This window comes from Thrips palmi, unplaced genomic scaffold, assembly GCF_012932325.1.
Source record: "Thrips palmi isolate BJ-2018 unplaced genomic scaffold, TpBJ-2018v1 HiC_scaffold_16, whole genome shotgun sequence".
Lineage (NCBI taxonomy): Eukaryota > Metazoa > Arthropoda > Insecta > Thysanoptera > Thripidae > Thrips > Thrips palmi.
In genome coordinates, this window is record NW_023144625.1 from 15,728,356 (window position 1) to 15,755,432 (window position 27,077).

Genomic DNA, 27,077 nt, shown 5'->3' on the forward strand with positions numbered 1-27,077 from the left:
CGTCGGCGTCGTGGAGTGCGGGCGTTCGGGAAGTTCGGGAACCGAGTCCTAGACACCGAGTCCGGGCCGAACACTGCCACCCAAAAGAATGCATGTGGGCTGAGGCCGGGCCGCCCGCTCGAGCCGCTCAAATTTAACATTTAATTGATGCCCCCCCCCCCCCACACTCGCATACCTCCGCCTCCGCAGTCAGTGAATGATAACCGTGCTCGTTGTGGTTGCAGGGGTTGCACTCACGCAGTGCACGCGGCTACGCGGTTTCGGGGCGTAGGGCGTTCAGGGCGCCTTCGTACTTCGTATCGCCTTTTTCCTGGCCCTGGCGCCCTTCCCAGTTTCCCCCGTCAAGCCGAGCCTGGCCGAGCCTGGCCGCCCCGCCCTTCCACCCCCTCTTTGCATCGTTATCCTTTTACCCGACTCCGGCACCCTGGGGGAAGGGAAGAAGGGAAGAAGGCCCTGCCAAGATGGGGGTGGCCGAAGCCGAAGCCAAAGCGGCCGAGGGGAGGGGAGGGGAGGTGCGTTCGGGGTGCACTGCGTACACTGCGTAGCGTAGCACTGCGTAGGGCTGTGCGCTATCGTCCCCATTTGACGGCGGCCCGTTGGCGGAGGGTCCCTAAGACGCCTCTCCTCCCTCCCCTCCCGACCCACCCCCAGAGTCCCAGAGCGCCTTGCCCTTGCTGCCCTTGCTGCCCCTGCCCTTGGACGCCCCGACACGACCCTCTCCCCTTCCCCTCCCTTGGTCGTTTTACTCCATCCGTTTTTGTTTCCTCTATGGTTGCTGTTCGGCATCCCGATGCCTCGGTCAAAGAGGATCACAGTGTGACAGGTGTGCGTGTGTGTGCGTGCGCTTGCACGTGTGTGTGAGTGTGTGCGCCCATTAAACAACACATAAACTCGTCACGGATAACGGCTTGCTTGCAGCTCTTTTGTGCATAAAATGCCGCGAATACGCATACGTTAGTCCTTTTTCTCCGGACGCTCTCTCTCTCTCCTTTGTAGGTGGACACACAACACAATACACACACACACGCGCGCACGCGGCGACCTTGTACGCGCCGGGGATGGCGTTTGACGGCGGCCTCGCGGCCTCGGTGACACACTCGGTGACGGCCCCGGCGAGGCGTCTTCATGGTGCGTCGTGTTACGGCCTTGCCGGCCTTGCCCTGCCCGGTAACGGGACCTTATTGCTCAAAATGTTTGCCTGTGTTTTCGGTGCGGGTTTGCTGGGGTCCGAAAATTGGAAGTTAAAACGGAGAGCGGGGCACATCGCTTTGCGTTCTGCATTGGGTCTAACGAACGAGTGCAGTGCCCTTCAGGACTCTAGTGCCCTGTGTCCGTGACACCACCCCCTGCCGGTCCTGCCGGAGCCCAATGGGTTGCCCCTACCCGATAGGCAGCACGCGGCACATAGCACGCGGCACTGCTCCTCCTGAGCGTGTTTTTCCTTCTAAAATGTCATCCAAACAACGCAAGGCTTTGTTCATGCCGCGTTTGCACACTGAAAATCGAACCGAACGGCCGAACGGAGATTTAGACTGCAGAACTTCTCATGCAGGATGTCGGAGCTAGCCTCGCGACAGGGTGCTCCGAGAATCGCAATGTGGTTTGGAGGGAGAGAGAGTCTTTGTTGTTGTTTCGTCTCGTTTGTCTCTGTCGCAGGGGATACCCACACACGTAAGTGCTAACGCGGTCTCTGGTCGAACGCTCCATTCACAGCGCCTGTCATCATTTCAACATTGTCCCCGACACTACAGGTGATTTAAAACGCCCTCTGGTCCCGTCTTCAGCTTTTAATCCGTGACAAATACTTGATCGAGTTCCGAGTGCCGAGTTTTAACCTCTCTCTTTTGCGATATTGTCGTTCTAGGATACCTACTTCTAACTACTTTGCCGAGTCAACTCACTTCAACTTTGTTGTTGCTGTGTTTTCCAGTTGCGAGGATGGCGACCAGCAATCAGGTGTACAAGGAGTTCACCGGAAGTGTGGTGGAGTTTATGGGCCGTTACAAAGCTATTGTGGAATTGCATGACTTAAAACAGCGGGCTTTGCTCAAGGTGGAGAAGTTCACCTGTAAGCTTGGTCTTAAGCTTGGTAGTTCTGAGGACCATGCCATTAATGAGTTCGTTGATATTGGATCTACCATAAAATGTTTGTGTCACAAATACGATGAGACAGCTGAACATAAGTAAGTCTATGTCAGTGAAGCTCAATACCCTCGTGATTGATCATCCAACATTTGTCTCTTATCGTAACGTGTCTTCCATTTATAGATGTGCATGGTTTATTGCGGAAGTTCTTTCCGTTGGACACGAATTGTCAGACCCTCGCCTACTTTCGGGCCTCTGCCCGACTATGTTGAACAGAATGGGCTGGGTTTCACACCTTGAGAAACGGCAAGGTGTTATTACATTTAAGGATGACAATGGTAATCTCTCCTCAACTTTCAGAAAGCAAAAATTCCAGTTAAATCCAACCCTTTTCTGACTCTTTGCTTTATTTTTTCAACAGGTGACCAACAGGAGGCTTTATTCCTGGCAAGCAAATTTTACGATGGAGGCAAACACATAAAAGTCAAAACGCCTTTGGAACAATTCATTGCTGTGAATGACAAAATCTCATTCGATGCAGTTCCCATAGACCCAGAGGAAAATGAACATTCCTGCTCTTGGTTTGCTACTTTGGCGTGGAAACGAAGTAAACCTGCCATCAACTATGATGCCCCTACACCTGATCCTGATCCAAATCTTGCTCAGATTAAGATGGTGACTATCACAACTGCTCTTTGTATAAATAATGACTTCCAAATCCTAAATCTTAAAATTTTCTTTTTCTTTTCTTACAGATTGTTAAAAATCCAAAATCCCATTTTATTCGTGGAAAAGGCCAAATAATGCAAATTCTGAGTGAAGGATATGGTATTGCCTTAGGCGCTGTTAACAAGCAGCAGACTCATTGGCAAAGCATACTATTTCACCGCTCTTGTGCCTCTCTCTTTAAGTATAATCTGGGCAAAGTAGATATTCGAAAAGTTTTCAAAGAGGGAGATAAAGTACGCTTTATTGCTGCAGCAGCGCCCAAAGGCTTCAGTGCACAATGGGTTGCATCACACATAAGTATAGATGTTATTGGTGATGCCCGGAAACTCATTGATGGCCTTTAGTATTTAATTACTATTTATTTTTGTTTGAATGGACATGTGATAAATCGTAATAATTTGTGATAAAATTAAGGTATTAGATATGGACCTTTAAGACTTGATTTTAAAAGACACCTCCATTCAAACATGGAATGCTACTAAAGGCTTTGCTGATCTGCCAGTTTTCTCTATTATGGTGTATTATGTTTGATTTTGACACTGTTATGAATCTAGAGCCGTTGAGTTAAGTTAGATAATCCTTTTGAGTTAAGTTACTCAATCTTTATTTTGATTAGAATATTGACATTTACAATTGTTCAATTTTTTTGCTTTTTTGTTGTTGGAGGAATTGCCTTGTTTGCCAACATAATGTTGTAAGTCACTTTATTATTTCTTTTTTTCCCTATATCTGTACATTTGCAAGAAGTAAGTCTGATCATAGCCTACACTTGGAGGGGTGTGTCAATGTGCGTAGAGTCAATATTGAGCGACGGGTTAACCTGTGCAAAGCATGATTGGCACAGGGTTGATCTTTCTTGTATAGTTAATGCTGACTCTTAGTATTAACATTGTATTCATTCTTTAAAATTATTGATTTGTTAGTTCCTAGGAATAAGAGAATAAAGTTATTTTCATCATAGTGGATTGGTCCTTACTTCTTGTTCTTTACAAGACGCCCTCTGACCAACTAACCACAGCTCCATCCTGTTGTGTTACTATTAGACCAGGCTTGTTAAAAATGGGTAGGTATGCAGAAAGAAAGGCAAACCTAGTTGTTTTTCATCAATACTATATATTTCATGTCTATTTGTAACAGGTTCCTAGATAATAATATCATACATTGAAACATCTTAGTGGCCTGAAATTCATGCAGTGACTCCATTATTAGTTTCACATTTAGCACAGTGTATTATAAAGTTGTTGAACAGCTAATATGGCAGGAGTGTCATTTGACTAGCTGATGGTGACTCCACTGCATAACAATGAAAAGTTGGAAGGAAAATGTTCAAAATATTTCTAAGTAACATTCATACAGCACAGCCATAAGTAAAGTAGTAATACATCAACATAAGTTAATAATTTGTCAAAAGTGTAAAAAAAACTAAAGTAAAAACAAAATTTGTGAGAGGTGAGTTATGTCACAAATTAACTGAACCTAAATTGTACCCTCAGGCAAAAAAAAAAATGCTACAGATGATTGTTGATTTCAGTCTCTGAAGCAATCTTTGGTGATCATCCACAATATAGAGCTAAACTTAGTACAAAGGCGTACATTAGAACCAATAATGAATCTTCCAGTAATTAGAACTGCATTTGTTATACAACTGGTAATCTTAATTTATACATATATATTTTTAAAAAACAAAAACATGTAAGCTTTGAAAACAGAAGACAATGCAAACGACAAAAATACATAGAAAATTGTACAATAAAGATATTTATAGCTTATAAACATACATCCTGCTATTTTAAACAAATTTTTAAAAAAAGGGAACTGTCAACTAATTGGTCAGTCTTTAAAATGGTGAAAACACAGACAAAAAAAAAAAAAAAAAAAACACAACTTTTGCTATACATCTTTACCTTACCGGGGATGGCTATCTTCATGTATGGCTGAGTCAAAGTCAATTTTCTGGTGCAATATGGAGCTCATCACAAACTCAGCACTATAAACACCTGCACCAAAAGAAAACGGTGTCCATCAGCTGAAGCAAAAGATAAATTGTGGCTTTGCTGGGTAACAAGACACTTACCTAGCTTGGCTTTCATAAGGTCCTTGACAAGGTGAAGATCATTAAGAACTGAAATGACCAGATACACAGGCTCCTTTTTATCACTGTTTGGCCTTTCTGGTGCTCTGGGTCTGAAGTCTTTAGGACCATACATAGTAACTGGAATAGGAGGTTTCATCAAGACCCTCTCTTCTGATTCAGCAGCATCATCTGACTTTTTGGTATCTTGCTTCATTTCCAATGAATTATCTTTCTTCCCATCAGAATCCATGGCATCTTGTTTAATGTCCCTCTTTGACTCTGAGTCAACTTCCATCGCCTCATCTTTGTTCAATCCATTGGGCGTAGGCATTGCAGGCAAATTGGTTGCAATGTTGTTTTGAGGAGGAGGGTTTGAAGAGGGTTTGTTAACTGGTTCAGAATCAGCAGTTGCTGATGACATTCCAGTATGATTTGAAACAGTGGGGGCCATAGTTGGTCCATTTGTAAGTGATAACTGACTGGGAGTTACACTAGTTTGAGGAGATGTGTAAATGTTTGAGATTGGAGGGGGGAATGGAATGCCCGGCATGGATGAATGTATTGAACTCAATGGATTGCTGAAGTGGTTTGTATGGTTGACACCTGCATTCAGATCTAGAATTTCTTTCAATGTTCTTCGCTGTCTATCAACAGAGCCTCCAGCATGCTCGATCATTTCTCTAAGGCATGCTTGTGATGGTATTACACCAGGTGTGATGTAAAATATTTTGTTCTGGTGGGAAAAAAAATGTGCAAAGTGAGTCAGGGAAAGATAAGAGCAATGAAGATGATGTAACTAAAATCCAAACAAACAATATTGTACCTTAAAAAGTTGGTTCCGGTTTGGTTTTGCTAGGAGTTCAGAAAATTTAAAGGAATGTGAGGCTTCAAATTCAGGATCTTGAAGGATATAGTCACGCTCATCTGAAACATAAGCAGTAAATTTTGATGTAACATAGCAATATGGGCAATTCATTAAAAAGGAATGACAATATAAAAAGCATCTAAACTAAAAATTTAGAAATACCTTGAAACTTATCCTTTGAATAACTATCCAGTACCCAGGATTCGGATAATATATGCTGTACAAATGATATACTGCAGAAAAATTTCACTGTTCTCTGAGGTTTTGACATGACCAAATGTGTTGCTTCCCTACAGACTTTAGTAACTGACCCTCCTAATTCTCGAATTTTCTGAAAGAGCCAAACAGTGTAACATGATCAGTATGTTTTCAGAGTAGAGACAAGCACTTGTATAGGTTACAATTACTGAAGTAACAAATAACAATACACACCTGTTGCAAGCCAAAACTGTCACTCACAGAAGATAATAACACAACAGGCGCTCCTTCCTTGTTGTCAGAAAGGCCAGAGCAGCTAGTATCCATTTCTTCTTGCTTCATATTTTCTTGACTCCAATCTGGACTTTTGTCTAACTTTGGTTTCTTGCGTCGGGGTGATGCAGTGATTTTGGCCTTTTCATAAGCTTCTTGTGTAACAAGTACAGGATTTGTCCATGGGCCTGGAATAAAAGATTGGTAATGGAGACAGTAGAAAGTGTGGTACATAGTGAGAAATAGAAATCTTACCCATAAGGTGGGGAACAGCATCACAGTTAATACAAAATGGATTCATTAAGTTGAAGTGTTGGAATCTTCTTTGCTCTGGGCGACAAATACAGTTATAGGAACAAAACATGACTTCAAATAGCCAATGAGCATTAACTACAGGTTTTCCCCATTCTCTTGCCTGGCGGTACTTAGCACCTTCTTGCCTGTAACATAAAAATGAACATTACACTGACTGAATTCTGGGGCCATTTGTTTGTTAAATACATAAAGGAAACAAAACAACATACTTGCGACAAACTAAGAGGTTATTCTGCTGGCTTAAATATGAGGTACACTTAGCTCCAACAAGTTCAATCATAATTTTGATTCTAGCACGCTCTTCTCCTTCAAAACCACTGTATGCAATAATCATATTTCGACAAGGCTTTGTCTCTCTGAAAAAAAAAATCATTCTAGAAATAAAGTCAAATTTTCTTTATCATTTTATAGAAATGAGAGGAGGAAATATCTCACCCAAACTGCACAGGAAGATGAAGAGCATGCCAAGGGGGAACCATCTGCTGTTTCACAATCACATCATTAAGCCACTGAGCTGTCACAAGCCGCTTTCCATCATGCATTGCCTGCTTCACTCTAGGATTAGTCTGAGTTTCACACAGCACATGAGTAACACGAGGTCCATAGACAGGATCCTCCTCTCCACCATAATCTCTTATTATTTTTCTCCAGTTGTTCAACTGGTTTCCAACCTCCTCATCATACTCAACAATAAAGAAAATGCATCCAAGAAGACACATTTCAGGTGGAACTGAAACATAGAATTACAAAATATATACTTAATAAAAAAAAACAAGGAACTAGAAAGAAATAATTAAAAAGCAATGAATTTGGACTTACTTTTAGCATTAGGGTGATGGCCATAATATTCCACAGGTTCAGGATGTTGTTGAGGAATTCCTGTCTTGGCTACCATCTGGCCGGCACGAGCTTGTTTAGCTGCTTGAATTTGCTGTGGAGTGAGAGCACCACAGTGCCCAGGGGGCACACCAGGCTGCCCCACAACAGCGACTTGGCCTGGGACACCAGGAACCCTGACAGAGGTCACACCACCAGGTGCACCAGCAACAGCAACCCCAGTTGCATTATTTGTGATATTGCTCAGAGTGCGTCTTTGTTGTTGCTAGAAATAGTATAAAATTATCAGACACACATATATACATCCCTAAACTTCCACAGGGTCTAGGATGACTTACCTGGAACAAGAGCAGCTGTTGTGGAGACATCTGCGCGGCTTGCTGCTGCTGCTGCTGTTGCTGTTGTTGCTGGGCAGCATGATGCTGAGCTGTCATTCTGCGCAACTGTCCAGCAGCACTGCCTTCAGGGGCAAGAAGCTAAAAACGAAATCCCCAAAAAATATTTTAACAGGAAATAAAAGACTTGTTGGTTTTTTTTTTAAAAAAACCTTCCCTGAGACAGGATATAAAATTTCAAGCCATTTTTCTTATTATTAAAAGAACAAGTTTTTCTTTAATTATGAGTAATAACTGATTGAGATAGTTTAAAATTAGTAATAAAAAAAGCCCTGAAAATATCATAAAATATGAACAAGAGAGTCAGGTAATCTGGTTAGATGTTAGGCTAATACAAGATGCAAGAGGTGTTAAAAGATGAACAGGTCACAATATCAAGATACATTAACAACTCACCACACAACTAAAAGATAGGAATCCTGAAAACTCATTCTCATTTAAAATACAAGATGAAATTACAAGTTAATAAACAGATGTTTCACATGCAGAGGGGAAAAAATAAGGACTGAAAACATGCACTTAATATCAAATCATTACAGGAACTACAAAAAAAAAACAGTACACCACACCTGAAGTAAACTATGAGTCACGAAATATTACTACAAGGAAAAGAAAATCATGCTTCTCCAGTGTTACCAAGGGTGAATGGCACTCCATTCTCCTGACAGGTTCTGTACAAAATACATTTTTAGTCCAGCAAAGCGTCACTTAGATGCACACACTCAGACACACAACCCCACTCAGGAAAAAAAAATGCATCTCCAAGTTAGTTCTGAAGATAAAAATTAATTCCTGTTTGATAATAAAATCACACAGGTTATACAGTTCATTCACAGGATATTGAGGCAGACAAAATGATTACAGGATAAGAGCAGAGACTGACTACTTTTCTGTCAAACAGACATTGTAAATCAACAGGTCTGATTTGCAAAACCAATGCTACATGTTAGTGGATAAACAATGCCACACCAGAGGGGACTGTTAGTCTTTAGGGGCACAGACATAGGCCTCTCACCTGAGTGGTAGTAGTTGTAGTGGCAGTAGTTGATGAGGTATGGTGTTGCCCTCCACCACCATTTAACCTGTTACTCAACATATTAGCTAAGGCTGTCTTTGTTTTAGAATTGACGAGGGACTGTGCCTGTGTTGCTGGTGCAGTGGGCACCATAGGGGCAGGCATAGGAGGCGGCAAAGGGACCGGAAGAGAAGGTGGTTGAACGACTGGAATAGACTGCGCCTGCGTCCCTTCTCCCTGCAGTTGTGGAACACAAGCCAATAAGCGATACATGTTCCACCACCATGACGACCAAGCCAATGCGAAGATGTTGATGGCTGTACAGAGTCTCTGACGAGCTCAAGACACTTCATACTCATGAAATTAAAAGAATGCACCAATAATAAATAAAAGCTACCAAACATATGTACAAAATAAAAAATAAAATAAAAAACTGCAAGAGGGAAGGTATAGAAAGACTACCAAAACCTCCTAAATTGACAGAGAAAAGAGATGATAGAAAGATTCATATGAAGAAAATAAGGTTGACAATACAAATGAAACGGTGCATTTCAAATTGATGCACAAGAAAGTCATGGCAGCAATGTTGAACCAATTCTTTCTGCGGAAAACTGTTACCTAAGTGAGACTGGCAGAATCCACCACCATTGTTCCAGGATTTTACACCGACACCTTGTAGTAAGTAAATGTAGTGCAGTACCTGGAACTGCTCCTGTGTGTTTGAATCAGATGTATTTGTTGAGCCAGAAACAGCATTTCCTGCTTGTTGACCCTGCACTTGTTGTGCCTGTTGTGGCTGAGGTGCTTGTCCTTGTTGGAGTTGTGCTCGAACAGCAACTTGAGTAATTCCTGTGCCCTAAATTACCACACAAGAAGCAATGCACATGTTTCCACAAAAAACAAATAGAGAGGAAAAATTTACTTTCTTTCAAAAAAGGACGGCAGAAAAATGAATACTGTAGCATCTCCCCACCCCCAAAAAATAAATTGCGGCAACCATATCGGAAATATTAAAAAAGAAAATTACCGTATTTCCTCGCGTATAACCCGCACCTTTGAACCCCATTTTGACCCCTCGAAAACCCGCTGCGGGTTATATTCGGGGGCGGGTTATATTCGGGTGCAAAATGTGGAAAATCGTGGTAAAGTCCCTAAGTGGTCGCTATTGCCTAGGGAAGACTGTGGGGACGAATCTAGCGCTTGTAGTTGAGGACAAATCACGGGGGAATGCCACATTAAACACCAATTTCTTGTAAAAAACGGACCGAGCACGAGCACGCCGTGACCAGATGTTGTGATTCATTCACTGCCCTGCCATCCCTTGGCTGCCGATCTGACAGAAACACGCTGGAAACACGTCGCAGATTCGGCGCGGGGCCGCCTAACGTTTAAAATCACTCCCCATTTCTGCCGTCTCAGGTGCGGGTTATATTCGCGGGATAAAAAAAATTCCACATTTTGACTCCTTAAAACCCGCTGCGGGTTATATTCGGGTGCGGGTTATACGCGAGGAAATACGGTAGGTAAAATTTTATGAGACAGCTAAACTGGCTTCTCATCGAAAAAGTATTATCAATGACACTGGAGGGGAGGAGGATTTCCACAGTGCTATTCCTACAATCAAAAGTCTTTCTAAAGATTCATTTCCCCCAGTAACAATAAGCCATTAAACACAGAACATTTAACAGCACACAAACAACAATCCATATGAGCATTGTCATCACAGTTTTCCTTGTCATACATAACAAGCACATTCCTAACAGAACAACATTCATTTGCTTTGCTAGTGCAAAACCTGTCCACACTTGGCGGATTAAGAGAATTACTCACTTGAGGTGTGTATGGCATGCGCTGCCCTTGAAGAACCATCACTTGATGTTTTTGAGCAGCATCTCGTTGCATTTGTATTTGCTGCATTCTCATTTGCTGCTGCAGAGCATATTGTTGTTGTTGTTGCGTAGTTGCTCCAGGTCCTAAAACAGAAAGGTATAATAAAGAAGACTGTCAGAAAAAACACAGCAATAAAGTGGAGTTATACACACCAGGTGGAGCAGGAGCAGGAACTGGCTGAGCCCCGGGTTGCTGAACTTGTAGCATTGTCTGAGGGCGAATGCGTCCCTGTTGTTGGACCAAAACCTAAAAAATAATGTGATGGGGTCAACTGGGTCAAACTTAGATCTGCTGAGATGAGAAAGTCCAAAACAAAGACAATTAATTTACCTGCTGTCTCAGCTGAGGGTTCTGCGCCAACTGCTGCTGCTGCTGTTGTAGTAACAGCTGCCGCTCTCGATGCTGTTGCATCCACGCCTGCTGCTGCTGTTGAGTCAGTCCCTGCGGCAGTCGACTGATGACAGTAACGCCTTGGCCTGGGGGTACCTGAACCTGCCCCTGAGGAATCTGCCGCAGCTGTCCCTGAGGCACCTGCACCTGCTGGACTTGCTGCACCTGGCCTTGTGCCACAGGAACTGGGACAGGGTTAGGCTGGGCTATTTGCCCTTGCTGTGAGACCTGAGCCTGCTGAGAGACCTGAGGCACCTGCGGCATCTGACCCTGGGGGAGGCTGTTTGGAACCAACTGCCCTTGTTGGAGCTGCCCTGGAGGAAGCTGCCCTGGTTGGACTTGCACCTGAGCCACCTGCACCTGTTGAAGCTGTGCTTGTGGGATCTGTCCTTGTTGTATCTGTGCTTGCTGAATCTGTCCTGGTGGAACTTGACTCTGTGCTATCTGTACTTGAGGTTGACCAGGCTGGCCAGGTTGGCCAGGTTGGCCCTGGAGCTGCAGCTGTGCCTGCTGAGCTCTTTGCTGCTTTCCAGGAGGAAGGGCAAATTGCAATGGATGCACATTACTTTGGGTTACAGAGGTGCACTGGGGTAATCCTATCTGACAAAATTCTTACCTGCATCTGACGTTGCAACAAGAGCTGTTTTTGACGTTCCATCTTCTTCTGAAGGAATATTGCCTGTTGTTGAGGATCCATTTGCTGCATTTGAGCTCTTGTTTGGGCATCCACTTGAATTAGGTTTCGCTGCTGTCCCTGAATAATAAAAGTAATCAGTAGGAGGAAAGAAACAATGACATAAAGGGAGAAGAACGAAAAAGGAAATTTACCTGCGCATATGCTATTTGCCGTTGCTGCAATTGTGGCTGCAGTTGTCCGCCTTGAATGACCTGCCCCTGTTGGATGAGCTGGCCTTGCTGAATGACCTGGCCTTGCTGAATAACTTGTCCAGGCTGAATTGTTTGTCCTTGTTGAATGACCTGCCCTTGCTGGATGACCTGCCCCTGTTGCAAAACTTGTCCTTGCTGTAAAACTTGCCCTTGCTGCAAAACTTGTCCTTGCTGCAAAACTTGTCCTTGCTGCACGACTTGTCCTTGTTGAAGAACTTGTCCTTGCTGAATGACCTGTCCTTGTTGCACGACTTGACCTTGTTGAATAACTTGTCCTTGCTGAATCACCTGTCCTTGTTGAACCAATTGTCCCTGCTGAATCACCTGGCCCTGCTGAAGGACTTGGCCCTGTACTTGGCCCTGCTGCATAATTTGACCCTGTTGAACAACTTGTCCTGATTGAATCACTTGTCCACCCTGCCCAGTCAACTGAACTGTTTGGCTTGAGGGAGTGCCTGCCTGTGTGACAATAATTTGTCCACCCTGCCCAGCTTGGTTCAGTTGGATGATTTGGCCTGGTTGTCCAGGCTGCCCCTGCTGCTGGATGAGCCCTTGTCTCTGTAACTGCTGCTGTCTTTGAAGGTGGTACTGTTGCTGTTGCTGCCGTGAGAGGGGGTTCCCTTGGGCATCCCTCAAGATAGGCTCCCTCTGAACCTGTATAACAATACACCAGACAATGATTAACCGTCATAGAGGAGCTTTTGACAAGTTACATCATACAAAAATTTAAGAAAAGCTAGATAGTTTACTGTAAGTGTGTAGTGTTGAGGTGGAAGTTGCTGGAGCTGGCCATCTCTTAGTATAAATTGTTGCTGTTGCTGCTGTTGTGGGGCTTGAGATTGCTGCTGTTGTTGAGGAGTCATAATTTTAGATACAACTTGAACATGCTGAGGGGAAGCAACTTGAGGTGGTTGCTGGCCTGGTGTCTGTTGCCCAGACTAAAACATACCAAAAAAAAAGAAAGGGAATAACAGACGCATATTAGTAAATCATCCTAAAGATAGTGGCAATCAGAGAGAAATATGGCAAACTAGAGACGGCACACACCACAGGTGGTCTCCATTGGATTCCCTGCTGCTGCATGACTCGCTGCTGCTGGACTTGAGGAGAAGCAGCCTGATGTTGTGGAGACTGTTGTTTCTGAACTAAAAGCTGCTGCTGCATCACTCCGGGTCCACCAGCTATGGTCGTGACCATTGTTTGTTGCTGGTTGGGTGGTGCCTAGAAAATTAGAGAACAAAAACATATTTAAGACATGGTTTGTAAAATTCATGAAGTTGTGACAGTTTATACAGACAAAAAAATTATTGCCTTACCATACTCTGCCCTACAGATCTGACCAGTTGGATTGAGGACATTTGTTGGTTCATCGCATTGCCAGAAGAACTTATGGCCACCACTTGGCCTTGCTGTTGCAACTGTTGCTGCAACAACTGTTGTTGAGAAGCAATTCCGGATGGAGGTTGAGCTGATTGTTGCTGTTGCTGCTGCTGTTGTTGTTGTTGTTGTTGTTGTTGCTGCTGCTGCTGAAGTTGCTGCATTCTCTGGATGTACTGTTGCTGTTGTTGAGGTGTTAATTGATGAAACTGTTGTTGAGTCAGCTAAAAAGGGAATAGCATGCTTTTAATCACCTCACCAAATTATGGAATAAAATTAATAGCTTGGAATGGTAACAAGCGTAACCAACCTGTTGAATGGGCATTAACTGCTGAGGCTGATGTTGCATCTGCTGCTGAGGCTGAAGCTGTTGAGGTGATTGTTGCAGCTGTTGAGGCTGCTGCATCTGTTGCATTTGTTGTGGCTGTTGTAGTTGTGGATGCATTTGTTGAGATTGCAATTGAATCGATTGGGGTTGTTGAGAAATCATTTGAGAATGCTGCTGCATCTGTTGTGACTGCTGTTGCATCTGTTGAGACTGCTGTTGCATCTGCTGTGGCTGCTGTTGCATCTGCTGTGGCTGCTGTTGCATCTGCTGTGGCTGCTGTTGCATCTGTTGCGGCGGCTGTTGCATCTGTTGAGATGGTTGCTGCTGCATTTGCTGTGAATTTTGCTGATTTTGCTGGGGTATTTGTTGAGCTTGCTGCTGTATCTGCTGTTGCATTTGCTGAATTTGTTGTGGTTGTTGTAACTGTTGTGGAGGCAGCTGCATTATTTGAGGGCCTTGTTGAATTTGTTGCTGCTGCATCATCATTTGATTTTGCTGCTGCAAATGTTGTGGTTGTTGCTGCTGCAAAGGTTGAACATGTTGAGTTTGTTGGTGTCCAGATGAAACTGGCACTGCCTGAGGCAGTTGTGGCATGGGCTGAGGGGTTGAAGGCACTGGGGCTTGAGCAGAAGACACAGGAGTTGATGGAGCTTGATTCCATGGCATTCGCTGCTTCAACTGTTCAAGTAATGTTGCTTTGGGATCCCCACTGGAATCAGTAGATTTTGGTGTAGAGGGTTGGGGTGTGACAGCCTTAGGTGTGGAAGTGGCTACTTTTGGTGTTTTTGGCGCAGTTGGAGAAGCTTCATGTTGATCAGCAAACCCTGTGATTAATGATACTGCAATGGAAAGAAAGAAATTGACAACCAATGAATTAATTCAACCTAAAAAAAATAAAAGGTTAAAAAATATGGCAGGAATACAATACCAGATTTATCTAGCACAGCTGGTGGTGTAGGGGTACGTGGCTTGGGAATGATTAGAAACTGTGGGTGATATGTTAAAGTGTCAAGGAGGAATCCTGCTCTGATGCAATCAGTAACCCAGTCTGGAGTAACAGCGGTAACATTGTGGTCCAATGAAGCTTCATATTTGGCCTAAAACGAAAATGAAAATAACGAAAGTTAGCTAAACCTGTGAATATATTTTGAAATAAAATAATTTCCACATTCACACGGTAAAGGATACATACCCCTGAAGGCTTCCCAGCAATGAGATGAGTACATGATTCATCAAAGACTTTCTGGAGCTTTCCACCATAAAATGTCACCATTGCCCACAATGCATGAGCATCTCCAGTCGTTATGCCTGAATATGATGCCTTGACATCGCTAAACAGTTGATTGGGCTCTGCAGAAAACCCTTTGGTACTGAAGAAACATTAAGGGACACAACATTTTGAAAAGAGCATCATGTGTACTTAAAGACAGAGAAAAGAGAAAAGTAGCGTAAAAGAAAGGATACGGAAGTATTTTTCCACATTCAATAGATCTAATAACCCATTGTTGAGTTACAGCAGGTACTTCATACAAATCTTTGGCACTGCTAATATCAGATTCTGGGGCATCTTCCCCCACAATACAGTGGGTACAAAAATCAAAATGCTGTTGCTGTTCTGCACCTCCATCTTGTAACAAACTTAAGACCTAGGGAAGGCAAAAAATAAATAACAATCAGCACAATAATTTTCAAGCAGAAGCAAAACAAAATGCTAGCAGAAAACTACACTGGAAACTAGTCAGATGATGTAGATTAACTGAGACAAGAAAAATGAAAATGATTTTTACGGCAAATACATCAACAAGGGAGCCATCATTGACAGATAAACAAGCCAGTTTAATGTTTCGAAAATGATTTTAAGTTTGGTTTGAGGTTATGTCTGCAGCATAAATTTCTTACAGAGAAAGCAGATCATTATGAACTACGAAGTAGTAAACCAGTAAGCAAGGGCAACAAAATTTTCATTTAAAATGCTGCAGCAGGCCATGAACAATATTCAAGATCAAGTGTATAAACTAAAAATAACAACACAAACAGTCCACTATTGGCCTTACTTTGTCTTTCACATTGCCGCTAATGTAGTACTTCACACCAGCAAACAGACTATTTGTCAAACTCAAACCATCTATTCCACTGCTTAATTCACCCATGGTTAGGTCCTAAAGTGCATTTTTCATTGAATCGACAAATAGTCTTCAACAACGTCGTTGCAGTTGGCGCCGCACTCGCGATACTCTTCTCGGGGAAGAAGAAGAAGGAAGAACAAAGCAAAGCTCAAAGCTTTGACCCTTCCACAGTGGTGCCAACACAGAGCATCCAGTTTTCCCCATACGCTGTATCTCGTAGAACCGTGGTACGATGACGTAAAAGTTATTTTATTTGTCACAAGTAACTCTGGTATCTTTCCTCATTGTATGTTACTTTTATCAAAGAGGTGCCACGTTCGTTAACCAGCACTGAATGGTATTCGACAAGGGACACATCGAGTCCAGTTGGTGAGTGCCTTCCCATCCGCTTCCCTAGTAGTGCGCCCCGCCAAGCCAAGATCCCCTCCACTGTCTCCGCTCTCCCCCGCTTCCATCCCTCTAGAAGCAAGATTGGCGCGGTCTGGACGGTCCTAAATCGGCAGTGAACCATCTCTGGTCTAGCCTTCCATGTTCATGTTCTGCGCTTTGGCAACCGCACCCGAAAACATCAAAACTAAGGCTTCTAGAAGCAGTTCCCAGTACAGAGCAAGTAAGTTCGAGACTAGTCTCGTGGTAAGTTGAAGCTTACTACGGATGAAGGGGGAAATAAAGTCATTGGTGAGGCATACAGTTTTATTGACTTAATACAAACAAATTAAAATTAAGATGCCAACATCATACATACTTTGTATAAGTGGCTCAAATAAATGCATTTTATGTGAAAAGCTTTGGTTTTAGTTACAAACACTCACAACATGGACATATGAGTGTACTATACATTAATGTCATTTAGAGTTATCAGTATAAAAGTAATGGCTAAAGATGATTTAACCAGAGATCTGATATAACTGTCAAAATAGAACAATTGGCACATTTTTATGTGAGAGAAATTAGCTTTAAATGCTAGAAGCTTAATAATATATTTACAGCTATATTTGTACTTCCAAGGTCTTAAAATATAAGATAAAATCTACGAAAAAATACCTATAATATCACAAAAAACATAGAATACTTGAAATCTGTGAGCATGTCATGACTCTGCCCGACTCCTACCTCAGGTGTCGTTTTTGCTTTGGTCCTGCGTCTATAGGCATACACAATATATATACAACCATAAATCGACAAGTTAACTGCAACCCCCAAAAAAGGATGAAACTGTTTATGAGAACAACGGGAGGTATTCAGCGCCGTCACTTCCCGCTGCAGCCTGGAGGAGGTCGTCCAAACTCTTCTTCAGATCGGTGAATGTCGGTCGTTCTAACGGATTTTCCATCCAGCACCGTCGCATCACTTTGTACCTGAAAGTGAAAATTTCCGTCATAGTTTTCTGTTGTCATGGATGGTGCCTGTGGCTTTCTCCAGCTTGCAGCATGCTTGCAGTACTTACAGCTCCTCACTGCAGTTGCCGGGCCTGTCCATGCGATAGCCTCGCTGCAGGACCTGGAACAGCCCGCTGTTGGGAATGGAAGGGTACGGGGACCCGCCAAACGTCACAATCTCCCATAGCAGTATACCGAAAGACCATCTAGGGAAGGAAGAAAAAAGGGGGTTGATTGCCATTTTGCAGTAAGTGGTATGAAATAAAATAGGAAACAAAAAATGGTGCCACTAACACGTCCGACTGCGTGGTGTATTCGCGATGCAGCAGGGACTCCATGGCCATCCACTTGATGGGCACCTTGTCAAAGCCACTCTGGTGGTACACGTTCTGCTCGTAGATGTCGCGAGACAGCCCGAAGTCGGAGATCTTGACGGTCCTGTCCTCGCACACCAGGATGTTCCTGGCGGCTAGGTCTCGGTGCACCACCCGGATGCTGGCCAAGTACTCCATGCCGATGGCGACCTGGCGCGCTATGGCCAGCAGGTCTTTGGCGTAAATTCGCAGGCCAGAATGCCCCGATGGATTGGGCTCTGCAAACAAAACAAGAAAATGACACACCGTTTTGTGACTTCGAAATCAGACCAGAGGTCACATCACGAGAAGCACACCTGCCAGGTTAAGGCCGTACGTGGCGTTGGAGACGGCGGTGAGGGGCTTCGCTTTGGTGCAGCCGTCGTAGTACGAGGAGCAGGGGGAAGAATCGCTGTCACAGTCGCCTGAAAAAGGTTGGTCGTTCGTAAACAAGGACGGGGCTTGTCTAGCCTACCCTGCTGCACCCTGCTGCACCCTGCTGCACCCACACGGAGGCCGCACTTACTGTGAAACAGCGAGATGTACGTGAGGTTGTCCGCACTCATGGCCTTCGCCGCCTCGCGCAGGAACCTCTGCAGGTCGCCGAGCGCACAGTACTCGACGACGAGCAGCGTGACCCCGCTGTCGACGCAGCAGCCCACCATGGACACGATGTTTTTGTGCTGGCCCACACTCTTCATGAGGGCTATCTCCTCTGCAAAGCGTGCCTTTTCCTCCGGCGTCGCGGCATCTGTGGGCAGTCAAAGCTCGCCGTCAGCACCAAGGTCGCAAGTCGTCCCCGTCCCGCCGAAGGGATGTCCTGTCCCGCTTCCCGAACGCACCTCGCAGCCTCTTGACGGCGACGTCCTCCATCTTGCCGTCGGGGCAGGTGAGCACGCCCTTGCACACGGTGCCGAAGCAGCCCGAGCCGAGGGTGTCGAGCAGCAGCAGCGAGGAGGACGCGATGAGGCAGCCCTCCAGCTCCACGCCGATCGCGCCGCCCGGCACCGCCAGGAGGCCGCCGTCGGGCACCTTCTGGTTGCGGTCCAAGTCCTGGAAAAGCAACACCGGACGGTTAGCGGTTGGCGGGTGCGGGCAAGTCGATGTCACTCTCGTCTGTCTTTACCTCGAACGTCTTGTTCCGGTCGCGCTTGATGCGTGCCTTCCTGGCCCGCCGGCGCGCCGCGAACAAGAACAAGGCCACCAGGATGGTCATCACGAGCACGAGGCCCAACACCGTGGCGACCCAGCCACCTGCAACACACGGACAGTGAGCGGGGATCGAAGGAACGCTCCAAGAACCAAGAGCAGCATGGTCGTTGGTTGGTGCACTACAGTGTACTACCTTGGCTCTCGGGCTCAGGCTTCACCCCGGGACATAGCTCCAGGACGCTGGGGCCCACGCCGCCCGCCGACTCGGCCCAGATCTCCACGACGAAGGACGGGAGCACGCCCACGTCGGCCATCTCCACGCTGGTCGCGTTCTGCAAAGGAGTCAAAGGCGTCAAGGACGCTTTCCCAAATTGGCAAAAAGAAGCATTTTCAAGATACGTACTCCTGGAGCTGTCGCGGTGCGCCTGATGCCCACCACGGAGTGGTCCTTGACGTAGATGCGATAAATGTCGGGGTCCGCGACGGGCCGCGTCCAGTTGACGTACAGGTCCACGATCACGTCCCGCACCTTCGCCGACGACTTGACGCGCAGCACGGACACCTTGACGTTCTCCACGGCGGGGGGCTCTGCAGCAACGAGTGGCGACATTAAGGGGCGTTCGTCGGGGCCGAAGGGCCGAAGAAAAGAGAGAGAGAGACGTACTGCAGATGGAGAGGTTGTAGTGGTTGGCCTCCAGGCACGTCTTGGTGGACACGTACAGGCCGGTGTGGTTGGACTCGCGCTCCATGTTGGCCGAGACCGCGGCCACCCTTACGTTGTAGCGCTCGTCCAGGTCCAGCAGCTCCGTCGCTTTCATCGGACTCTCGTACTGCGAGGAACATCCACACGGTTTCATAGTGCACGATATTCTAGAAAATTTGAAAAACAGAAAGGGAAACCTACCACAAAGTATTCGTAGTCCCGGTAGCGCGCGTCATTGCGGGGGAACCACCTCACCGCGTACAGGCAGGCCGGGTCTGGAGAACGAAGAGGACAGGTTTTAACGGTGTAAGGGTCATGGCTGGAGGAGTGGAGGCCCGCCCAACAGCGCGGATAATGATGATATTTTATTTCTTTATTTATTTGAGAGGGGACCTCTGCGATATACATACCGCTGCCTCCGGACCAGGACACCACCGCCCGCCCCGAGCGCTCCCTGTAGTCGATGGAGTCGAGGCGCAACGGAGAGGGCATGCCCGGGTCTGCGGGAGAGAGAGAGGAGAGAGGATTCGTTTAAACTTTTTTCATTGAAAGTCGGGTAGAGTGGTTTGAACCAGAGCCTCACCGTGGTCCTCGCTGAGGGTGCTCAGCCAGTCGCTGGGCGGCGACATGCAGTGGCGTTGCCGGCCCTGGGGGGTGAAGGCCGTCACCCTGAAGGTGTAGTTGGTCTCCGGCTGCAGGAAGCGCACGTACCCGATCTGCCGGCGAGTCTGAAAGTACACAACCAATTCCACTTCAAGCTATTTCCATGCCGATCCCCTTTCGACGGTCGGGCAGCCCTAGAAGTCCTCCTCACCAGGTTGGCGGCCTGCCAGTCGCCGCCCTCCACCTTCATCTCGAGCAGGAACACGGTGGTGGCGGGCAGGCCGGCGGGGCCCCAGCGCACGCTCAGCAGCCGGTCCTGGTGGCAGTGTAGCGAGGGGGCGGGCAGCACGGCGCAGGAACCCGGGTCTGAAACGGAAGCCACACAGGTGAAAAGGCACCATCATCGAGGCGGTGAGGTTGCCGAGGCTGGCCGTACCGGGCCGCGTGACGTACCATCCTGCGGGGCGCCGGCCTGGGCGCACTCGCACACCGGGCTGCAGATCGCCTGGTCGTACTCCTCGGGCAGTTGCGGGGTCTGCAGCAAGCAAGAAACAGTGCTTGGGTGAGCGGGGCAGGGTGGGGCGGGGCACTGGAAGACCGTCGTCCGCGAGATCAAGAGACGAGGGAGGGGAAGGGAAGGGGAGGGCCCCTGCCGGAGCGGAGACGCCGCACCGCGACAGAGCTGCCGACCGGGCGGCCTATCCTCGACCCCGCAGGCGCTCCGAGCCGCTTTGCCGCTTCTCCACGCAGCACTCGACTTTGGCGCCAAAAGCGGTCGCTCTCATTGGTTGTCGCGGACCGGGACAGCGTGCAGTGTGCTTCCATGGTGATTCGGACTGCTTTAGGGGAAAACACATGTACCTGTCGGATACTTACACAACAAGTTGTCGGTAAATCACACTGCGAAAAGAAAGAAACAACGCCATATTAAAGCGTTTCGTTTGATTGATTTGAAAAAAAATGAAAACTCAAGTGTAGAGACTTACCTCGCCCCGCTCGCAGGCTATGGCCTGGCACTGGGCGAGGAGGGCCAGGTCCACGGCGGCCTCCTGCCCCGCCGAGAGTTGGACCAGTTGCACTAGGATGACCAGCAACAGCGGCACCTGCGGCGCCAGCCCGGGCATCGCCTGTGGGACAAGGACCAAGCAGAGCACGGCGTTAGCGCGGCACCGCGGCACCAGGGTAGGGGTTCGGGGAGCCGGGGAGGCCCCCGCTGCGCCAGTCCGGCCGAGATGACGAAACCGCGACAGCCGCGCGGTGGCGCGCCGGGCCGGGGTCGTCACCCCGACGGCCACTACGGCCACCACGCGGTCTCCTTCATGAATATTGACGTCGCGGCGTGGCGGGGCGTGGCAGGGCGTACGCGATCACTGGCGCGGCCCGCCGCCGGCTTGGACATATTGGCCCTCCAAGGTCAGGGCGCCAGGCCCAGGCCCAGGCCCGGCTCACTAATCGCCTCATTCGCGAGTCAATGAAATGCAACGCAGCGTTAGGCGACACAGAGGACGGCGGGCACGCGGGCGGCGGCCAGGAGCGGCGGACGACCCCGCGGACCGCGCCGGCGCCGCGCGCAGGGATGGCTCTATAGCTCCAGCCAAAACATTTCGGAGGGGGTCATGACATGACACGCACTTTGTCTACTCACTGGGGGAAGTTGGGCTTGTCCGCCTGCCCGCGCCTCGCGCCCTGCGGCCTCGACGAGCAGCGCCGCGCCAGCACGCCCGGAAGGGCCAAGCTGTCTCCCGGCACGCGCGGTTGTCGCGGTCCTGGCGCGGTAAACACGCCGGCGTCACGTCCGCGAGCGCAGCTTCCCGGGGGAGGCCTTGACCACCTAGGCCGCCTTGACGTGCTAGACTCCACGCCCCGCCGTCGGACCGCCACGCCGTCGCGCGGCTATCACTGGACGCCATAGCGCGGTCGCACAGGCCAGGAGCCATCTTCGCCCTGCGTCCTCCATTCTGGATCCACCGTGGAGGCGGTCTTGGTGCCTTGCCGAGCGATTCGACAGAGTCTTTCCATCGCTCTGTCTCTGTCGCACTCATGGGTCGTCCCGTAAGGGTGGGGGAGCGAGAGCAATAGAGAGAGACAGAGAGAGGGGCGAAACACAACTTTCGGTCGTGGAGCAGCAGGCCGTCGGGCCGTCGGTCTGCCGGGCTCCACCGGGGGTTTCCCCGCGCAGTGCCTGCACTGCCTCGCCACGGCCTCGCCACCTCCACAGGTTGCCAGTTCGCCGCGCCGGGCCGAGCCAGGCCAGGCCCTTTCAAGCACGTTTTCCGCAAAGTCCCAACACGACCCGGCTTTGCGGGCTTCGGGCTCGGCGACCTCCTGGAAACCATTACGCGGGTCGTTCCTTCAAAAGTGGCATTTTTGGCGCGTTAGCTTCGCAGTGCTTCGCTAGGTCGCTCTGATTTTCAGCGGGATGGACACCTGACCTACTTTCGTCGCGGGGGCGTGGAGTGGCGACTCGGAAGCGACGCGGCCGAGACAGCTCCGGGCCGGCAGCAGTGCGGGGAGGAGGGGGTGGGGGGCGAAGACGACGCATGGCTGCACAAACCATCTCCCTGCGCCGAGCAGATCGCTCAGCGCGGCGTGGCCCCTGCTCTACATTGTGGGGGCACTAATCCGATATGCATACGGATTACTCGGTCGCCGTGCCGCGCCGTGCCTCGCCGTGCCTCGGGCGTGGCGGCGTCGGAGTTGAGCCATTTGCATCATCACTGATGCCTCTAGCCCCACCGGAGGAACACGCCGCGGCTCGCCATACAGCTGGGGGCAACATTGATTTTGGGGAGCCGAACAGGAAAGTCGGGGCCTGGCTGCAGGGTACACAGCGTACGCAGGGTACAGCGCGTAGGGGAGGGCCGATTTCAAGCATAATTAGACACTCGCCGCGCGCCGCCAGCCAGGCCGCCAGGCCGCGGCACCCTTACTAACGCATTTCCATTTCATTCTTCATTCCTTATTTCAGCATCGATTTCTTTGCCCCGCCCTCTTTCAAGTCGGCGCGCGCGCGGGGGGATATAACAAGGAGGAACTGGTGCGGGTCTCTGAGCACGGCGTCGTTAGGTACCGAAGTTCGCTTTGATGCTGAACGCGCCGCCGCCTCGCGGCCTCGCGGGCCCAAGGACGTCCCGTCCCGCCTTTCGGAAGAGTCGCTCCAATGCTCCAATGGCCCGACGCGGCGTCGCGGCCGGAGCCCTGAAGTGAATAAAACTTGGCTTGGGACGGAGCGGGCAGCGGCCAATCCCTCTGGAGAGCCAATCAACCTGGCCCTGCGCGGCTAAGTCCGCTTCGCTCTGGTCGCTCGCCCGCTTACCCGCGCTCGGCTCCAGCCGGGCGGCCGAGCGTCTTCCGGGAAGCTGGCCAGCCCCCAGCCCGGCACAGCGTAGCACAGTGGCGGTGCAGGCATCAGTCCACCTCTCTCGCACCGAGCGCACCGTGCGAGAGAGAAAGATAGAGGAGGGAGGGGCCTTCCACGGAATCAGCCTGAAGGGTCGGTTTATGCCAGACTCTGGCAGGGACAGGGTATCCGTCAAGCGCGTGCAACCTGCTAGTGTATGCGTCCTGCCTGCAGGGTTGGTCGGGACGTCAGGATTACAGAGTGCCGCGCCCCGCCCCACGCGTTATCGCAGCGAGCCGCAGCAGCAGCCACCGCAGCGGCGCAGCCCCCTACATCCCCCTACAGCCCCGCCCCACGCGTTATCGCAGCGAGCCGCAGCAGCAGCCACCGCAGCGGCGCAGCCCCCTACATCCCCCTACAGCCCCGCCCCACGCGTTATCGCAGCGAGCCGCAGCAGCAGCCACCGCAGCGGCGCAGCCCCCTACATCCCCCTACAGCCCCGCCCCACGCGTTATCGCAGCGAGCCGCAGCAGCAGCCACCGCAGCGGCGCAGCCCCCTACATCCCCTACAGCCCCGCCCCACGCGTTATCGCAGCGAGCCGCAGCAGCAGCCACCGCAGCGGCGCAGCCCCCTACAGCCCCCTACAGCCCCCTACAGCCCCCTACAGCCCCGCCCCACGCGTTATCGCAGCGAGCCGCAGCAGCAGCCACCGCAGCGGCGCAGCCCCCTACATCCCCCTTCAGCCCCCGAGCGAGCTAAAGCCATGGCGCCATGGCCAAAGCCGCCCCTTTCTAATTGGCATAATCGCCACGCCAGCCCGGGCTTCAGCAGCCCCGGCCGACTGATTCCGAGGGTCGTTTTCGTAGCTGTCTCTCTCAGGCAGCCCTATGATTGCGAGAGAGACAGAGCGATGAAAACGACTCTCGGAATCAGCCTGTAGCTCGACGCAGCGACACGTGACGCGGTACTGACGGGGCGGCGGCACCGCGTGGCGTAGCGACGTAGCAGCGCAGCATAGCAGCGCGTTGTTGGGCCCTCGGCGTCACCTACTACAGTGTACTCCACCACGCCGTCCACGCCGGCGGGAAAGTGGTCAACATGGTGGGTATTGGGGCGGCCCGGCCACGGCAGCCGCGGCGCGCTGGGCCCATTCAGCGTGGGCGCCACTCTCCCTCTCGCCGGCGGGGGCGGCGGGGGCGGGGCAGGAGGGGGTGGGGGCATTTCGACGCGCTCGGGCGGGCGGACACTCTTAGCACGGTCTCCGGTAGGCAGCCGGATTTACTCGGCCCGATAAGCGAGGCGGCCGAGGCGGGGTGGGCGGCGTCCTTACGTCCCTACACGCGAAACTGACAGGCACGGCGCCGTGCATGTTCAACGAGGGTGGCGTTCAGCGTTTACATCCCGGGGGAGGGGAGGGGAGGGGGTTTAAGTCCACATGGCCTTGGGCCGGGCCGGGGGTGAGGGCACTGGCGCGAAAGACGGCCCTTGCCTTGACTCGCGACTTCCTTGACGGCCGTAACGAAGGTGGGCTATCCGCTCCCGCTCGTGGTCGTGCGCCGCCGTGGGCTGGTCGCGCTGATCGTCGAGATGACCGTCGTCGTCATGCTTACTGGCGCGCCCCTCGGCCAAGTCCTAGGCCGGGCATGGCAGGCAGGTAGAGGAGGCGCAGAACAAATGCCGCGCGTAACATTACACCGCCGGGAGAGAGCTTGGGGCACTTGCGCTAGGCACGCGGCGCGGAGCGCGGACTGGGCCTCAGCGGCCTCAGCGCGCGAGGCGCGGCGTGGAGGGGGGCGCGCGTACGTGAGTACAGCACCACCTGTGCATGGGCAGGGCGGGGCGGTGGAGATAGCACACGCCCCGGCAGGGAAGTACGGCTGCCCGCGCCTGCCGAAGGATTCTAGAGATGACAGAAGGACAAGCTCACCAAAGAGTAGACGTGGCCAGAGTGCCGCCGGCACTCCAGTTCGGAAGCCAGGTTGGGTGGTGCACGGTGTGCACGGTGCACTCGCGAGGTGGCAGGTGGATCACGACACTGGCGACACTGAGGCGGGGCGCGGGGCGGGGCGGCCAGGCGACGCGGAGCCGGTGCGTCGGGAGGCGCTCGGGTGGCACGCGGTATCGGGGGGTGTTGCCTCTCCGGTGACAGACTACGGACTGACAAGACTGCCGTGCCGGCCGGTGCCGGCCGGGCCAGTGGCGCGCGCTGCGCGGCGGCCCGCCCAGCCCGCCCTGGGCCCGAGCCGCCTTTCCTAGCCTTCCCCGCCGACTGGACGGCAGGACGGCGCAGCGTGCCGCGAGCACCGCGAAGCAGGGGGAAGGGCAGCAAGCAGGAACGCCCACCCCGCCTCACACAGCCGGACGGCCGGAACTTAGCGCGCTTCCAGTCCGCAGGGGGGCTGCACCTTGCTGCACTTCGTGTTTAGGGATGCGAAGGACGGTAATATTACCGGTAAATAACGGTAATTTACCGTAATTTACCGCGACGTCGAAAATCCGGTAATTAACGGTAAAATTCGATTTTTGGCCTTAGTTCATGTTTTTGTAAATTAAATGAACTCGGGACTCAAATAGAAGCAAAGTGTAACATATTACCATCGTAACGGATTCAGACCGACCGCTCTTCACCACCAGGGCCTTGTGAAACAGTCCACATCGGAGTTTTAGCTAGCTAGCAAGAAGGCTGTGCGTGCTGAAGGGGAATACACCGCCGCTTTGCTCGTCGGTCTTTCTGTACGACGGCACTGAAAATCAAACGCTTTAAGTATATCGTCAATTGGTGCAATGCTTTTGCATTGCCTTCCCATTCCCATGCATAAGCATAGGGCATTTTTGGGATGCATTGCATGTAAGGTGCAATATGGCTATGGCATATGCACGTATGGTGCGATATCTCAGTGCATTGCACCATACGTGCTATACTTATAGCGTTTGGAATCTCAGTGGGTTTCTTGTAAAATTGAAATTGGTTGAATAAATATTGACCCTATCTGCTAATTCGTAAATTTTGTCGATTTACGGTCATATCCATAAAAAACCCTTTATACACTTTAAATACATTGGAAAACATGAATATTTGATAAATCAGCCAAAAACTCGAATTTTACCGAAAATTACCAATTTTACGGTAAATTACGGTAAATTACCGTTTTTTACGTAACGTTGAATTTTACCGGTAATTTAGCATCCCTATTCGTGTTCTTCTGCCGGGCGATTGATCAAAACGGTCGAAAATGCCTTTGAAAACTCGTGTTTTAGGCCGACTTTAAGCAGCAACTGCGTCTGATCCGAGGCGGTATTTCGTCCTCCCTCAGCGGGCATTTGGTCTTTGGACCTTCCTTTAGCATGCCTTTGTTACGGAGTGCGATTATCGGCCTTAGTTTGGGAGCAGTATTGTCTCAAAGTTGATGAAAACAGTATAAAATGCCTTTGAATGCCATTTTGATCCACTTTGAGACAATACTGCTCCCAAACTTAGGCCGATAATCGCACTCCGTAACAAAGGCATGCTAAAGGAAGGTCCAAAGACCAAATGCCCGTTGAGGGAGGACGAAATACCGCCTCGGATCAGACGCAGTGGCTGCTTAAAGTCGGCCCAAAACACGATTTTTCAAAGACATTTGTGGCCGTTTTATCGCACTTTGTATCAAAGGCATGCTAAAGGAGGGGTCGCGTGGGGTCGCGAAATTTTTCCTGGGGGTCGCGGAAATTTTTTGTATCAAATTTGGGGTCGCGAACCGAAAAAGGTTGGGAACCGCTGG

The 27,077-nt window shown here is 49.9% G+C and overlaps 3 protein-coding genes across 12 annotated transcripts; 1 reads left to right on the forward strand and 2 right to left on the reverse strand.

Moving 5' to 3' along the window:
• Nucleotides 1–1,532: 1,532 nt before the first annotated feature.
• On the forward strand, nucleotides 1,533–3,774 carry LOC117642083. Of its 3 annotated transcripts, none has more exons than XM_034379905.1 (5): nucleotides 1,533–1,671; nucleotides 1,931–2,183; nucleotides 2,269–2,423; nucleotides 2,507–2,760; nucleotides 2,841–3,774. In XM_034379905.1, exons 1-5 carry the CDS (start codon nucleotides 1,554–1,556, stop codon nucleotides 3,156–3,158), a joined length of 1,098 nt encoding a protein of 365 aa, XP_034235796.1. In that variant the 5' UTR covers nucleotides 1,533–1,553; the 3' UTR covers nucleotides 3,159–3,774. The 3 variants fall into 3 exon arrangements, with proteins under 3 accessions (XP_034235796.1, XP_034235797.1, XP_034235798.1); XM_034379906.1 differs by having other exon boundaries at nucleotides 1,594–1,751; XM_034379907.1 differs by having other exon boundaries at nucleotides 1,628–1,751; nucleotides 1,865–2,183.
• Nucleotides 3,775–3,907: 133 nt separating this feature from the next.
• Nucleotides 3,908–15,895, reverse strand: LOC117642081 (PAX-interacting protein 1-like). Of its 7 annotated transcripts, none has more exons than XM_034379902.1 (25): nucleotides 15,714–15,895; nucleotides 15,124–15,305; nucleotides 14,852–15,029; nucleotides 14,588–14,756; nucleotides 13,642–14,498; nucleotides 13,271–13,555; nucleotides 13,002–13,175; nucleotides 12,704–12,892; nucleotides 11,895–12,608; nucleotides 11,683–11,820; nucleotides 11,007–11,117; nucleotides 10,829–10,922; nucleotides 10,617–10,759; nucleotides 9,487–9,642; nucleotides 8,787–9,023; nucleotides 7,715–7,852; nucleotides 7,359–7,641; nucleotides 6,975–7,269; nucleotides 6,749–6,895; nucleotides 6,480–6,664; nucleotides 6,186–6,412; nucleotides 5,916–6,084; nucleotides 5,712–5,812; nucleotides 4,889–5,621; nucleotides 3,908–4,811 (listed from the first exon to the last, which is right to left on the reverse strand). In XM_034379902.1, the coding sequence occupies exons 1-25, from the start codon at nucleotides 15,807–15,809 to the stop codon at nucleotides 4,720–4,722; spliced, it is 6,093 nt and encodes a 2,030-aa protein (XP_034235793.1). In that variant the 5' UTR covers nucleotides 15,810–15,895; the 3' UTR covers nucleotides 3,908–4,719. The 7 variants fall into 7 exon arrangements, with proteins under 7 accessions (XP_034235793.1, XP_034235789.1, XP_034235788.1 ...); XM_034379898.1 differs by having other exon boundaries at nucleotides 11,007–11,588; XM_034379897.1 differs by having other exon boundaries at nucleotides 11,007–11,591.
• Nucleotides 15,896–16,464: 569 nt separating this feature from the next.
• LOC117642816 (tyrosine-protein kinase receptor torso-like) lies at nucleotides 16,465–25,446 on the reverse strand. Of its 2 annotated transcripts, none has more exons than XM_034381383.1 (18): nucleotides 25,244–25,446; nucleotides 20,962–21,102; nucleotides 20,852–20,875; nucleotides 20,429–20,510; nucleotides 20,187–20,341; nucleotides 19,956–20,100; nucleotides 19,783–19,872; nucleotides 19,574–19,647; nucleotides 19,334–19,499; nucleotides 19,073–19,257; nucleotides 18,863–19,001; nucleotides 18,644–18,771; nucleotides 18,360–18,570; nucleotides 18,044–18,268; nucleotides 17,835–17,942; nucleotides 17,459–17,756; nucleotides 17,233–17,370; nucleotides 16,465–17,143 (listed from the first exon to the last, which is right to left on the reverse strand). In XM_034381383.1, the coding sequence occupies exons 2-18, from the start codon at nucleotides 21,097–21,099 to the stop codon at nucleotides 17,005–17,007; spliced, it is 2,445 nt and encodes an 814-aa protein (XP_034237274.1). In that variant the 5' UTR covers nucleotides 21,100–21,102; nucleotides 25,244–25,446; the 3' UTR covers nucleotides 16,465–17,004. The 2 variants fall into 2 exon arrangements, with proteins under 2 accessions (XP_034237274.1, XP_034237275.1); XM_034381384.1 differs by lacking the exon at nucleotides 25,244–25,446 and adding an exon at nucleotides 24,806–25,059.
• Between the last annotated feature and the right edge of the window lie 1,631 nt (nucleotides 25,447–27,077).